The sequence below is a fragment of the Meleagris gallopavo genome, chromosome 24, assembly GCF_000146605.3.
Source record: "Meleagris gallopavo isolate NT-WF06-2002-E0010 breed Aviagen turkey brand Nicholas breeding stock chromosome 24, Turkey_5.1, whole genome shotgun sequence".
Lineage (NCBI taxonomy): Eukaryota > Metazoa > Chordata > Aves > Galliformes > Phasianidae > Meleagris > Meleagris gallopavo.
Genome location: NC_015034.2, coordinates 519,275 through 534,832, shown reverse-complemented (window position 1 = coordinate 534,832; position 15,558 = coordinate 519,275). Strand labels below are relative to the sequence as shown.

The window sequence follows — 15,558 nt, the reverse complement described above, 5'->3', positions numbered from 1 at the left end:
TGGTGTTATGGGGAGCAGAAGCAGAACCGTGCATGGCTGACGTTGTGGTTGATGGTAGCAGAACTAAAATGAAGTTTGCTCCCACCCGTCTGCCAACAGCAGGCAGGTTGTGGTGGCCACAGACTTCAGAGAAGGGCCAGATGTCGTGGGGGGGTGGGGTTTACACACACAGGTTATGCTCTACATATCAAAACTCTCAAGTAGGTGTTTTATTTAGAACAAATTTGCAGTTCTTCACATTCAGAAATGCAGTTGAGGACGATGGGAGTAATTTTGTTTTCCTGTAGCAGTTGCATTTTTGAACTTCAAAGCAGTTTAAAGAATTCAGCTCACAATCGTTAGTCTTACTTCATCAAGGAAGGAAAAAGCTGAGCCAGAATTTATTTACTTGGAGGTGAAGACTTCTAGTCCTGTTGGGCAGCCCAGTGACTTTGTGTGCTTAAAGAGAGGTATTGGTTGAAGTGCCTATTGTGGATTATGTGCCCAGGGATATGCAGGAAATTGGAGGAGGACAGGAGCAACATCCAGGTCTCTTGACTCTGCAGCTCCCCTTGCTTTGGAGCCCCTGAGCCCAGTGGTGATTACCTTCATGGTAAGAGGGAGCTCAAGATTTAAAACTCTGGCCAGTAGAGGCAAAAAACCAAACTCCTTTTCCCCTCTAGAAATCCCTTCTTTTTAACAGTAGGTGTTAATTCCCAGCCCTCGGTGTGAAGCCTCTGGCTGGAAATATGATACAGCAAAGCTCTGAGGTTCCCTCCTCCTGGATTGCTTTCTTCTTCCTGGTCCTGGCTGCACTCACTGTGTGCAGATGATTTCCTTTTCTGCTTCCCTGTAGCCTGACGAAAATTTCCTGGAGGAAAATTCTTCATTCTTCTTTCTCTTTACTATAAATAAACTTCTTTGTCTGATTAATGGACATGCTGCATCTTAGCTTTGATGTTCCCTAGTCTTGCTTTCCAGCTTAGCCTGACAGTGTGATACTTGCATAATGCCAAGTGGGCTGTGATATTATGTGGTGTCCTTTGTGTGCTCCATGTGCCAGAATTTGACAAAGCAGGGAATTGGAAGCTGGTAGTGTGGAAGCAGAGCAAGTGCAAAAGCTGTCATATACTTATCTATTGCTCTCACATCACTTGGAGTGCTGGGAGTTGTTTAATGAAGAGGATTTTGGTTGAAGGACAGTAAGATTCCCGTCCTTTAATTCAAGAGAGACTGGATAGTGAATACTTGTAAGTGTCATGCAACTGTAATGTTGCTTGAGAAGCACTTTGAGTTCTGCGTAGCAGAAAGCTGACGCATGCAGAAGGTGTCAGTCCACTTTAAAATGGGTTTTCCAAATCCCTGATTCCTTTGTTTTAGGGAATAAGAAAAACGCAACTAGGATTTGTAGGTAGATGTGGCAGCCGTGGTTCATCCATGGAGCTGGTCGTAAAAACATGGCACCCAAGGAAGCCTAAAGCTTCAGAAGAAAATAAACTGTAAAGAATAACTTCTGCTTTCAGACAATTAGATGTAGGTCCTCTCTGGAATAAGGAAGCTGAACATGCACAGAAATTGAATTCTGTCTTTATTTATTCCCCTTGTTGGTTTTCCAAAGGAAACTCACTAAAGTGCTGAACTGTTATGTGGGAAATGCTGATGACTCCAGCAAGACAGAACTGCTGTTTGCTGCTCTGAAAGCCTTGAAATACCTCTTCCGATTCATCGTTCAGTCGAGAATATTGTACCTGAGGTGAGCTTTGTCATCTTCAATGTGTCTCTTTATGGAAGTCAGTGCATCCAGTCAGTATCACTGGAGAGAATATCTTCAGCTTTGTTGAAACTCGTTTTAAGACAGAAATGAGCGACTTGATTCTTGGAACCCAAGTGGATTTTGAGGCATTGGCAGCTAGAGAAATGCAGCTTTTCTGTTACAGGTTTCATCAGGAAATTACTCCCATAGTAACTGCAGAATCCCAAATGCCATTTTTGCACTCATTTCTTTGTAGAAGATATAACTGTAAGATATTCTTCCAAACTATAAAATATTTCAGCTGCTGTGACTCTGTTAGCCTAGATTTACGTGTGTAACTATATCCCTTTCTGTTTTTTATAGGTTTTATGGGAAAAGTGAAGATGGTGATGAATTTAATGATGCAATACGCAAGCTGTTCTTCTCCTTCAATGTCCTCATGGACCGTCCTTTAGAGGAGGCTGTCAAGATTAAGGTATGCATAATTTGCAGGAAGAGCTAATACCTTTTATTACATCAACTGATACATTTGGGGGAAGGCAGAAAAAGGGTCAAGCTTTGAGGTGCATCATCCCACTCAGATGAGTCACACCAGAGTCTTCAGAATGTCTGTTGCAGTGCTGAATGCAAAAGGAAAAAAGCGTTTAAACCATAAAGTTTATCAAATAAAGATGTGAGCTTCTTGCTGAAAACCCTACAGCAACTGCTAGGATGAAAGCTAGCAACCAACTAAGATGTAACATAGCATGGCATGAAAGACTCTTCAACCACTAGTGCCAAGTGATGGTGATGCAAATGTTACACCACATATACCACAAAAATGAACATAATGCTAGAAATGAAAGTACTGAAAAAGCAGATGGTTCCTAAATGTATCTTAGGTTGTATACTTGCTTGTTTTTATGGCCTGGACTGGATTATGTACCTTGTGTTTGGGCTCCAAGGAGGAGCAGAGCAACCATGCAGTAAGCCTGGCTAAATTGGTAAAGTGAGTCCTCTAAATGGTTTATTTCAGTTCTTTTAACCATATGCCCTTCTCTGCTTAAAGGAAAGATTGATTCTAGACTTTGAATGAGTATTTGGGTCATTTGAAGTCCAGCTTTGATTTTATGATAAGCGGAGTTCCTGCTGGCAGCAGCCATGGAGCATCCATCACCCAGAGGCCGTTAGTTACGGTTGCACCCAGGTGCTTGGATGCTATAGAATCTGTAAAAGCCATTGTGGGAACTATTTAACATATTCCTCTGTATGTGGACATGCTGAAGGAGCTTAATCCTGGAACTGCAGGATGTTTGCAAAAAAAAACCAACCAACTTGGCTCCGAATCCTTCCTCCTTCACTTTTTCCACTCTGTGCTGCAGTTGTGTAGTTGCTGGAGGCTTTTTGGACGCATCGATTTGATCTCAAGCCAGGTCTTTGCAGGTGTCTGCTTATTTGCTCTTGACAGAACTGGATTTGCCACGTGAGCCATGGCCATTGCAGTTGAGGCTTTACACCCTTTCAGAATGAACTACCCAATCTCACTCAGTTTCCATGTGTGCTTTATGTCTCTCTTTTTCTTCCAGGGTGCAGCTTTAAAGTATTTGCCAAGCATCATAAACGATGTCAAACTAGTCTTTGACCCTGTTCAACTCAGGTAACCATATGAAGTTTGTCCTCCAAACTCAACTCATCTGTTGGGGAAAAAAATGGGAAACTTTCCTAAAAACAGCTGCTCTGATTATGGTGTGCTCATGCATGTAGTGCATGATTTCATAGGAAGCTCCTTCCAGGGCTCTGGAGGAACTCAGATTACTTCAAAGCAGTCTATGCCATTCAACTGCTTTTTCTTAGGAGCTTTGAGAATTTGTTCTAATCCAAAATCTAAGGACTGGAGAGCCATGTATGGAAATGTGCAAGTTTCCAATTCTTAATGATTGCTTCTGAAGCAGACTGAAATGTGTGACATAACCTTGGTCAGAAAACAGAACTTGTATTATTTCAAGAAATTCATGACACTGTGGACTTCTATTCTTTGGCATTCGTAGCTTTGCCAGGAACCTCCCTTTCATGCTTCCTTGTTCTGACACAGATAATTTGCTCTCAACAGCAGACAGACAGCAAATGTACATAGAATTTAATTTAATGGAGTCTAAGATTAACATGAGTCATCATTCGTGATGAAAGGGGCATCTGGAAGGATGGGCCATTGTGCCTAGCAGTGTCTCAGGCTTCAGCAGTGCAAAATTCTGGTTTCATTTTATGTGAGACTATGATTATTTTACCCTGGCAATGGGGGATGTACATTACTTCCTATTTATAAGCTTTTATGGCATGTCTATTGCAGACTTTATTTTAAGAGCCTTTTGCCTGCAGTTTTTGGGTACTGTTCAGTTCTACTGATTGCTAAGTTTGTAGAAAATAAGTTAATAAGAAAATAACAATTTAACACAGGGACAAAACTCCTTGACTTGCCCAGGTGCAGGGCAGTGTAAGTGTGGATGGAGACACACTGGGTGAAAATGCTGATCTGTTTGCTTTGTGGTTTGCATGTTAGCAACCTCTTCGGCAACTTCATCCAAAGTATTCCTGACAACCAGTTGGTTCGACAGAAGCTGAACTGCATGACCAAGATTGTTGAAAGTGATCTGTTTAAGCAGCCTGGTGAGTAGTGAATGGAGGTCAGTGGTTTCTTTGTGGAGCTGTGCACCTTTGCAAACAAAAACATCTTTTACATTTTTGCATTTAAATCAATCATCAGCAGTAATCCGCAATTAAATCCATCTGCAGAAATATTTTTTGCCTTAGTGGCTCCAGAACTTGAAACTTTTTGTTGTTCAGTGTTTATGCAATGTTAACTATGGTGGGATCCTGATGGATTTAAATCCCTGTTGGTTTAAAAATCAAGGAAGAGTGTGACCTGTTTGGTGTAACACATACCATTATGAATTACTTGTCTCTCTTAGTCTGTCAGAGTGGATTAAAGTGTGTATTTTGGTGTCAGAGCTAAAGTTAAGAGCAGAAAGCTGCAGTGTGTTACTTGTTTACATGGACTTCTGAAGAACCAACAAGATATGGTGCTGTGTTTCATTTTCAGAATGCAGAGATGCTCTTCTCCCTCTGTTGATTGACCAGCTGAGCGGCCAGTTGGATGACAACTCAAACAAGCCCGACCACGAGGCCAGCTCACAGCTACTGAGCAGCATTCTGGAAGTGCTGGATAGGAAAGATGTGGTGAGCATGAACTCTCAAGGGTGCAAATTAAGGTTAATTCTTTCTTTTCCCCAGCTCCTCAAAAAAAGCCCAACCAAAACAGATGTTTACAGAAATTTTATTGTGTTGCTCTGTATTTTTTTCAATCTCTTCACACAAAGTAGCTGTGTCCAAAAAGATGTCATGCAGAGATTGAATTGGTGGTTATTGCTGTGTACAAAGAAAAGTGCTTTCCTTCCTGGGAACCAAAATGCAGTTCTCAGTTACTTTGGTGGCTTGGTGGATTATTATGGAACCACTGATTTGAGTATTTGGTTTCTCACTGAAATAGAGACAACAGTCATTCAGTTGGGGGAATACAGTTATGCACCCCATGACTCATGGAAATTAATTCTAAGTTGCTTTGAAAAGAGTAATTTGAAATGAAGAATTGTTCAAGGGACAAATGTCAAATAAAATTGTTCAGTTCAGCTGTGCTGGGATGAGCCAGGATGAAGCTGGAACAGATGAATTGTGCTGTTAGCTCTTCTCTAAGTCTGTACCAACAGTACTCAAATCAGCTGTTGCGTAGTAAGTCGTCATCTTTGCATCCTCAGGTAGCAATTAAGCACTGCTGGGGCAGTCCTCCCACGTCAGGGAGCTCTCTGTAGAACAGTATATGTAGAAAATAGTCTGATTTTCCTTTTTGAACATCCCCAGGGGCCCACAGCCAAGCACATCCAGCAGATCATGGAACGCCTGCTGAGGAGAATAAACCGCACGGTGATAGGAATGAGCAGACAATCTCCACACATTGTGAGAGCCCTTTCCTTCCTTCGTTTACTTCATTCCCATCTGTAATATTGGAATTTATTCTCCTGGGAGGTTTCGGTGTCAAGAGTGGTTTGTGAAATCATCACTTCCTGCAGCGCTTCTGTACCACTCCAACATGGCTTCTGCTCGCTGTCTGTGGATGGGCATTGGGATTCAAATCGTTCCATTCCAGCAGCAGATCAGCTGAGTCACAGTTGGCTGTGATTCTGAGTTCCTTTGGGCTACTGTGTACAGAGAATTTGGTTTCAGCCCGTTTTCTAACACACGAGGAATCTCTGCTCAGAAGAAAATGCTCTTTTGCCACCTTTGCTAAAAAGGACTAAATGCTGAAGGATTTGGCATCTCTAAATGGGAATTGTGAACACTGTGTTGCATCTTAAAAGTGTAGGAAGGCTTTATGTCCTGATTTGCACTGTGTATAAGAGTGCAGAAAGATGGAAAGATTAAGGGCAAGCATAGATAGCCATTTCATTGGTTTAACAACAAGGTCAGGTTGTTGCTATTGCCAGCATGTCAGCCATGGGAATTATAGATGGATATGATCAACTAAAAATGTAGTGATTCATTTATATATGTACACACACACATACATAAATATTCATTCTGATGTTTAGAGGATATGTTTTTCTTGCAAACTGTGATCCCTGGGTGAAAAAGAAAGCTGTACTCTGACTTCATTCTTGAAAATGAGGAATTGAACTGGTATGAGGGAGAAGAGAAAGCAGCCAGACACGCAGTGCCAGGACGGACCTATATGTGCAGGATTAAGCCTAGTGATATTTGATTGGGTGGAACCCTGCAGCCACGTGCTGCACTTTGAGCTTTGGGGCTTAATACAGAAAAATAATCAAATGTGTTGGTTTTTTATATTCTAGGGTATTTTTGTGGCCTGCATGACAGCCATCCTGAGGCAGATGGATGACCACCATTACAACCATTACATCAATACTTTCAAAACCAGGCAGGACATTATTGTAAGTCAGCTTGGCTAAGGGATTAGCTTAGTCCATAAAGAATTATTTTCTCCTTCTGAAAGGTCATTTCAAGTTACTGTATTCGGTTTAGAGTGATGAGAATGCATTCATCAGCAATGACTTCTGTGTTCCTAGAGCTGCAACCAGTGGGGATATTTTCACATCACCCCTGCTGGCAGGGGCAGTTGGGTATGGGTATGGGTATGGATGTTGCTGAGACTCAAGCCTGAGATATTAGCATTCGTAGCATTGATAAAAACATGATTAATAACTTTCAAGTCCTTGCAAGTAAAAGGAACCAAAGGAGTGAATGAAGATGCTCTCACTGTGTGTATGTCTTTTTGATTGTTTCTTTATCTACTTCTTTCTAGTCCATCCCACCTCCCAGCTTAATTAAGAGATTAGAAAGCTTTCAAGTGCATCTAAAGGAAAGAGAAGACAGCAATTTTGAAAATGTATCTGCATTAATTTCTGAAAACAAGGAGGACTTCTATTAATGAAGTCCTATGGGATAAAGGCTAAAACCCTAAAACTGAATTCTAATTTAAACCAGAATGCTTTGTCTTGCTTTAGTGGCTGGCAGTGGAAGTAGTTCTCTCCCTGTTAAAAGCTGTGTACAATTCATCTTCTCAGAGACTTTCAGTATAAAACCAGGGGACACATCAGGCTTTGATTCTGGGGGGGAGTTTTGGTTTTTGAGGACCTTAGAACCAACTGTTCTGACCAGACTTGTCAGCAAATGGCTCTAGGAAAAGTCAGAACCGAAAGCAGGATTTATTCAAGTCTCCATAGCACAACACGTCTTTGTGCTCCTAGTTTTGCAGCTTAAGGTGCTTGCTTATTGAAATATTGCCTGGGAAGGAGCCAGGAGTTGTGTTCTTCCTGTAAAAGATACATCAAAACTCACACAAAAAGGCCTGTAATTCATTTTGGATGGGAAGGTGATCCTTTGGTTCCCTATGCAGCTGGAATTGCTTGCAATCTGTAGAGCAACGTAGCCACCTACAGGACACACACATTTCTGTCACTTCTGCACCCACAGGCTGACAGTCAATAGGGAGCATTCAGCATCTAGTTCTAGAGCTGCATATAATATGTTATGCAGATATATTTTATGAAGGGTTCATTAGAAAACAGAATTCAAGGTGCATCTTGTTTTGCCCTGTTAGCTCTGCATCTTCTGCCTGAAATGAAGTATTTCTTGTATGTTTCTGTGTTTATGTACAGCTTCTGCACAGGGGCATATCAGGAGAGTGAATTTATGGAATTATTAAAGCTGCCTGAATATAATTTAAAGAAATATTGATCCAAAATACCAGCTTATAATTCCTGAATCTCAGAATCTACAGAAGCAAGTCTCCATTTGTGACGATGTACGAGTTGTTAATGCCAATACAAAGTTGCTTTATTTTTGGTATTGCAATAATTGTTTTTCTTGCTTTCTGTTGCTTACTGTTGGTTTTTACATGCTCTGGTTCTTTTCAACCCTGGCGTAGCATCATGACTTGGTTGGTTTAACACAAATAAGTTAATTCATATCCTCAAGGTATCCTCAGTCAAGCTTTGATTTAATAACGCCTGGAGGGTTTTCACTGAGGCAGCACCAAATGCCCATTTCTCTCATCACATCCAAATTGCTTGCCAATTCTACAGAGCAAGCTGTTCAACCTCACAGAATAATTTTTTTTGGGTGCTGTTCTTTGCAAGGTAGTGATTTCTTGTGTGACCTTTGTGTCCCTCTATTTTTGAATGCTGATCTGCTGTCTTTGCAGAAGACAGCATCTATTTAAATTCCCACAGTTAGCATTTTTGTCTGTAGAGACCACAATACAGAGAGATCAATATTATTGATATATATATCTCCTTTCACTCATCTTGTCTTTCTCCTTTTTTCTTATCCTTGCCTTAGCACACCTGAAGTCCTTGACAACTTTGTTGGGGGCAGATTGACACTTGTGCAGAGTGCATCTTTTCTATGATAATATTCTAAACCATGCATCTGAAGCTCTGTTAATTACCTCTTTGTAACAGCATTTCTAAAATAAGACTTACGTGGTTGGAAAACAAATAAAATGTTCTTAAACATAAAGGTTTCCATCTTCATAGAAGGTACTGTGTAGGGCTGCTATGCTGTTGTTATTCAGGCTTCTGGATACAAGTGCTCAAACGTTGGTTTTGCTTTTCAGTCCATCTTGTGCACCAGAATTCATTACAGCATGGCTTAATTTGGAACAGTAAAGGTAGATTTAATTAAACAGGAATAATTCCGTAGAACCTGATCTCCTTCTGCAATTGAATGGATGAGATGTCAGAAATAATTTAGTTATTGGAATATATTCCTGCAGTAAGAGATCCTTCTTAGGAAGTTCAGTGTACTGATAGGTAATCAATGCAGTAGTTAATCTCTGCAGTTGCAAATGCTTACATTTCCCTATACTTTTGTGCAAATAAAAAGACTTCTCATTTCAACCTGTGCTTTTTATTTTACCAACAGGACTTCCTGATGGAAACATTCATTATGTTTAAGGATTTGATTGGAAAAAATGTCTATGCATCTGACTGGATGGTGATGAATATGATGCAGAGCAGGTATGTAGTTGCTGCTATTTTAAGTCTGGTTTGGAGTCATCTTGCTTCTGAAAGGAGGGTGGTTCCCATGGTCACAGATTCATTGTGCTGGCCTGCAAATCCAGATTGATTTCTGTCCTGTGATACAAAGTTTGTCATAGGGGTGGAGGAGGACTTGGAGGTGACAAGTTATTTGAATGTATCAGTGGTGAGGGTAGGCTGAGCTCAGGAGGAGCTACCATCCTGAACAGCACTGCATTCTCAAACAGACTGAGCCAAAATATGTTTTGTTTCTTCATCTGCCTCCAGTTGAGGTTAGAAACAGAGGAATAGCTTCTCCTCAGTGTCTCTTTACTGCAAAAGAAGTTCTTCCCAAATCTCATTTGGAGACGTGCTCTTTTCAATTGAGCTTACCTTTAGGAGACATGTAAACCCAGAATGCAGCATTACTGTTTTTTTTTTTTTCCCTAAAGTCACCTTTTTTCTGATATTTTTACCTCTTTCAGGGTTTTCCTTCAGGCAGTGAACCAGTTTACCTCTGTGCTCAACCGCTTCTTCCTGGATCAAACAAATTTTGAACTCCAGGTAACAGTTCCATTGTTTCTCAATTTTCTTTTGGACATCAGTGTTTCCTGAGGGGCATGGAGAGCAAGAAATCCCACTGCTGCCAGTGGAAAATGTCTGTAGAGTCAACTGAGTGCACTGCATTCTGAATTACAGAGCAGTGGTTAGTGCAGCAGTGAGCACAAACCAATGCAACTGCTATAGGATTTATAAGGTCAAGTTGGGTGGTCGGTTGGCTAAAGCTGAATTGTGCTTGACTGGTTAAAATACTATGGGATGTAACTTACTGTCACTTCTTTAGGCTGGAAAGTCCAAGGTAAAAGGATTGGTCGATTTTAAGTTGCTATATGGGGTCCTTGGGGTCTCTTTCAACCCAAGCCATTCTATGATTCTGTGTTGGCCAAGACAGACTCATCTGTGCTACTGCACTTATTTGTTGGTAACCTTCCTCGTTAACTGGACTGTGAGACCCACAGCATTTGGACCTGTATATCTCTGTTGTTTTGTTTGCTGCTTTTCCTTTGCCTTCTCCTATTTTGGATTTGTTTCTGTTCCACAGCTCTGGAATAACTATTTCCATTTGGCAGTGGCCTTTCTCACTCATGAGTCCCTCCAGCTGGAGACCTTCTCACAAGCCAAGCGCAGCAAAATTATCAAGAAGTGAGTTTACACTTAAAAAGTTGCCAGACCTTTTTATTTTTAAGGAACATCAGCTTTGCAGAGGTGACTTCAATAAACAGGCCTTCTTCATCTTCTTCTGCTTCTTCTAGGTATGGGGACATGAGGAAAGAAATTGGCTTCAAAATAAGGGATATGTGGTATAATCTGGGTGAGTTCCATCTAAGGAATTATCTTTATTCAAGCTGCTAAGCTGGATTTCTAATAGCTTATTTCTTCATATAAGCTTTTTGTATTTAATGTGGGGAAATACATTTAAGTCCAACTGTTCAAAAGGACAAAGTTTATTTTCCTTTTTCACTGAATAACCTTCAAAAGTGATCCTTTTTCGTGTCTGCTGATGAGATGATCTTTAAGATATTCCTTACAAAGGAAGTTCTACCATCGTATGAATGCCAAGAGGAGAATTTTCCAGGGAGCCCTTGTGATACGCATTATTCATGCAATTCAGTTCTATTCTCTTTCTTTGGACTGTTTTTGAGTGTTGGAGCTGCAGCACATGAATGACAAAATATTACTAACAAAAACGCCTTCTAATCTAAATGTCAGTGTTTCATGGTATTTATTTTATTGGACTAATGCGTTTGCACATTTGAATATCCATGTATCACATGACTTCAAGCAACCATGTTCCATTAGGATGTATCTGACATCACCTTTCTTGCAGGTCCCCACAAAATAAAGTTTATTCCAGCAATGGTAGGGCCAATCCTGGAGGTAACTTTGGTCCCAGAGCCTGAGCTACGGAAAGCTACCATTCCCATCTTCTTTGATATGATGCAGTGCGAGTACAACTTCAGTGGGAACAGAAACTTTCATATGGTAAGGGAGCCCCATATGTTAAGGGCAAATGTTCTGCAGTGTGCACTGGGCAAGAAGGAGAAGAGAATATTTGAACAAAACCCAACAAACCAGAAGAAAACAAACCTACCAAAAACACAAACCAAAAAACAAACCACCAAATACACAAACATTGTGCTCAACACTTTTGAAGTAATTATTAAATGGTTTTACCTTGCATGTCTTTAATAATTAATAAACTCCTCTGTTCTGGTATCTTTCTGTATTTGCAGATGGGAAGGGTTGTGAGTGCAGTTTCTCTCATTATGAAATGGAGAACAGTCACACAGGGTACAGACACAATTTGCTTGAGGCTGTGCAAGTCAAAGGACAGAGCAGGGAACGGGACCTGTTCTCTGAGTTCCAACCCTATGCTAATTTCTCTGGAAGTTCCCTTTCATTGCTACTGAGAAAGCACCAGACAGAAAGGAAGAAAATGAGGGTCTTCTCTTTAGCCCTAAAGTTAACTTTTCTCTGCAGTTTCAAAGGTCTTTTTCTTCCATTTTTCCTCTGGGAATATCAGACCTTAACATCTCAGCTGGCAGACAGGGGACCCTCTAGTTATGCTGCAGGCAGACTTCTCCCTGGAGATGGATAGGAGGCATCCATCCAAGAGGCAGCCACCTTGGCATTTCAGATTGTTGTCAGATGTGATGTGCATCTCCCTAAGCACCATACTCTGTCCAGTTCAGACCCCAGCTTCACTGCGTGTATTGGGATCTTTCTTCCCTTGAGGTCATCAGTGTTTGGCATGGTTGGCCCTGGGGTCTCAGGGGTTTTTGGAAACTGGTTATTTGGCATGGATTTTCTGTTCCAGCAGTATATGTAAAATTTATGATATTCTTCATGTTTTGGAACAGGAATGTTTTATACCTCAGTAACTGAATTATAGCTAAAGCTATGTACTTGACTTGCTTGTGTGTAACAGAGCGTATCTTCATGGCTTGTTCTTGTTGCATAAGAAGTTGCTTCAATTAGCAGTCCCAGCTTTTATGTTGATCAGAGGGTGATGACTGGCCCTTAACTGGTGGTAGTAGAGCAGTTTCTTTAGGGTGAGTGAATCATCATTCTCATTTGTAGCTGGTCATTAAAGTTACTTTTCCTTCCTAGCAAAACTGAACTGCTGATCGATGGGGGAGAAGGGAAGGCACTACCCAGAGCATCACTTTCCAGTGTTTGTGGGATGAGAAAGGGAGAACTTGTATCTCCTTGCTCGATCCTTGTCTTGACTTCTTACCATTTTTGTTCTGGTTAACAGTGAAAGCATTCTCTAGCTTGGCTTGTAAGACCAGTGCCTGATGGTAGTTCAGAAGCACCAGCCACAAGCATTACTCATCATGCCTTATGGAGCTGCTGGCCACTTAACAGGTTTTTTTTGCCTTTTCAGTTTGAAAACGAGTTAATAACCAGACTGGATCAGGAAGTCGAGGGCGGCCGAGGGGATGAACAGTACAAGATTTTGCTGGAGAAACTGTAAGTTTTATAGTGAAGATGGAGGCTCTTTGTTTACAGTGTAGCTGGCTATTTTTCTAAAGCAAAGAAACAGAAACCCTAATGTAATCAGTGGCTCAGAGTCCAGTTGGAAGCCTGTAACTAGTGGTGTCCCCAGGGGTTGGTGCTGGCTTGGATCTCTATCAGCATCCACATCAACGACCTGCATGAAGGGATGGAGTCCACCCTCAGCAGGTTTGCTGATGATGCAAAGTTGGGAAGAGTGACTGACACACCACGAAGCTGTGCTGCCATTCAGCAAGACCAGAGAGTTGGGCAGAGACAAACCTGCTGAGGTTCAGGATGAGCAAGTGTAGAGTCTTACCTGGGGAGGAATAACTTTATCAGTGCAGGTTAGGGGCCGAGCTGCTGGAGAGGAACTCATGGGGAAAAGGGCCTGGGTGTCCTAGTGGACAACAGGTTGACCTCCTTGTGGCCAAGAAGGCCAGTGGCACCCTGGGGAGCATCTTGGGAGCAGCAGGCTCAGAGCTAACCCAGTCAGAGCCTTAGAGCACCAAGAGTAGGGCTTGACAAGACAAGCTTTGACCTGTCCAGTTTGGACATCTGACCTGGATATGTTGCCTTTCATCTCATTGGATTTTTGTCTACAGCCTCCTGGAGCACTGTCGGAAGCATAAATATCTGTCTGCTTCCGGAGAAAAGTTTGCTTGGCTGGTCAGCAGCTTGCTGGAGAACCTGCTGGACTACAGAACAATCATGCATGATGAAAGCAAGGAGAACCGCATGAGCTGCACTGTCAATGTGCTGGTATGGGGAAGGCTGGGTTTGGATGTGGGTGCTGCTTTAGTGACCTGGCTTTTGTGTTCTGGTCCTGGGGTGGATTGAGTGCTGCAGTATGAATTTGGTGACCTCAGTTTGCCATGCAAAGTAATTCACTGGAAAAGTAATTTCTTTGTTGATCTCCAGGAAGAAAACCATCAAGCAAGAGGGCATTAAAATAATTTTTTTAGGATTTTAAATAATATTCTCTGTTTCTTTTTGGTAATTGTGGGTCCAAATCAGGCTACCATCTATTGGCAGCTATAAAACATAGGTATATAATCCAAAAGCAAATAATGTGTCTGAGCCTCGCTTACATGGTAACCTGAGGCCCTGAAGTATGTGCAGGAAAAATGGCTAGCTGATAGTCTGGGAGATGTGAACTTAATTCCCTGCTCCACTGCAAAGATTAACTGTGAACCTTTGGACAAACTGCTTTCTCTTTTTCCCTTAGCCCTTTTTGTAGCCCCGTCTTATGTCAGGGGGGTGATTTGAAGCATATATACCTCTTAGTGGGCAAAGTGATAGCAAACATCTTTGAAATCTGAGATTGATCCTCAGGTTACTTGTCTAGCAATGATTATGCAGATCCATGGTGGTTTACATCTATTGGACTATTTCTTTCTGTACTTTTTGGCAGAATTTTTACAAAGAGAAGAAACGAGAGGACATTTATATCAGGTAGGCTGACTCCTTCCATAGACCTGGACGGAAGCCTTTACTTCCCTCATTTTTCATCACACTTAAAAGCAGTCCATCCCATAAGGTAACAATTGCTTTTCATTCATGCAGATATCTGTATAAACTCCGGGATCTGCACACAGACTGTGAGAACTTCACTGAGGCCGCATACACCCTCCTCCTGCATGCAGAGCTGCTCCAGGTAATGCACTGAAGGCAGTTTTAGTTTCCTTTATCAGAGGGTAAGTCTTAAAGGAAGTGCATACAGAATAAAGAATTCACTTTTTTTTTTTCCTTCTTCTATTTGTTCTTAAAGAGGCTTTGCATAAGTTAGGCTCCACTGGTCGCTAAGGAGCTTCCTAATGTTGCAAATTACATAGCAGCTAAATGCAAAAATATTATTAGCATCCATCTATTACATGCATTTGGTGAACAGTAAACTGTAGAGAACTGGGTGGAAATACCCATGTCAAGGTACTGCTTCTTCCACTTCTTTGTGAACAGTGTAAGTGCATTAGCATGTCATTGCAATCTGGATTTAAGTCAGCTTCAGTTAATTTATGGAGGGCATGAAGTAAAAGAGCACACAAGTTCATTTAGTGTCTCAGTGTAAGACCTTAAGCCACAATCTCACACTTTTTGCAGATATATTGGAACTTAACATCATTGCAGAACTTTCTTGCCCTCTCTTAGCATTGATGCCTGGTTTGTCTCGAGTGCATCCATGCAGTAGGTTAGTGTGTCCAATGTAAAGATTTATTCATCTGCATATATTCCAGTTCTTTCAGCTTTGCCTCTTTTCCTCTCTGCTAGTGGTCTGAGAAGCCGTGTGTCCCTCATCTGCTGCAGAGGGACAGCTACTACGTCTACTCACAACAGGAACTGAAGGAGAAGCTCTACCAAGAAATTATCTCCTTCTTCGACAGGGGCAAGGTGAGTTTCTGTGGTGTTCTTGGGGTTCACTGGTACTTAGATTGGTGAAAATAGCTGCCAGAAGTTGTTTTTAAGGGGAATAATGAGCTGTGATGATTAAGGCCTGACTTTTAAACAAACCAGGCTTTAGCATGAGCAGGGCACCTGTTTGTATTTGACATGTTTCAGTCCTGTTTCCTTGTTAGTTGAAGATCTGTAAGATTAGTCCTATTCTCAATACAGTCTAGATAGGAAAATACCTGTGGTTTTCTCTTCTTTTCCTGGCTGGTGGCTTTTGTTACTGGTTTGGTGGTTGTTTTGTTGTTTGTTGTT

General features: G+C 41.5%; 1 protein-coding gene across 1 annotated transcript in view; it reads left to right on the top strand.

The window, feature by feature from the left end:
• DOCK5 (dedicator of cytokinesis 5) overlaps positions 1-15,309 on the top strand; it is a 39,463-nt gene extending 24,154 nt beyond the window's left edge. The window contains exons 22-38 of the mRNA XM_019622587.2: positions 1,598-1,732; positions 2,096-2,207; positions 3,298-3,368; positions 4,269-4,375; positions 4,809-4,945; positions 5,624-5,719; positions 6,613-6,711; positions 9,206-9,300; positions 9,786-9,864; positions 10,403-10,503; positions 10,614-10,672; positions 11,189-11,343; positions 12,749-12,834; positions 13,464-13,620; positions 14,273-14,313; positions 14,425-14,515; positions 15,127-15,309. Coding sequence (XP_019478132.1) covers positions 1,598-1,732; positions 2,096-2,207; positions 3,298-3,368; positions 4,269-4,375; positions 4,809-4,945; positions 5,624-5,719; positions 6,613-6,711; positions 9,206-9,300; positions 9,786-9,864; positions 10,403-10,503; positions 10,614-10,672; positions 11,189-11,343; positions 12,749-12,834; positions 13,464-13,620; positions 14,273-14,313; positions 14,425-14,515; positions 15,127-15,294 — 1,789 coding nt within the window. The 3' untranslated portion in view covers positions 15,295-15,309. The remainder of the gene's footprint in view (positions 1-1,597; positions 1,733-2,095; positions 2,208-3,297; positions 3,369-4,268; positions 4,376-4,808; positions 4,946-5,623; positions 5,720-6,612; positions 6,712-9,205; positions 9,301-9,785; positions 9,865-10,402; positions 10,504-10,613; positions 10,673-11,188; positions 11,344-12,748; positions 12,835-13,463; positions 13,621-14,272; positions 14,314-14,424; positions 14,516-15,126) is intronic.
• The last annotated feature ends 249 nt before the right edge of the window (positions 15,310-15,558 follow it).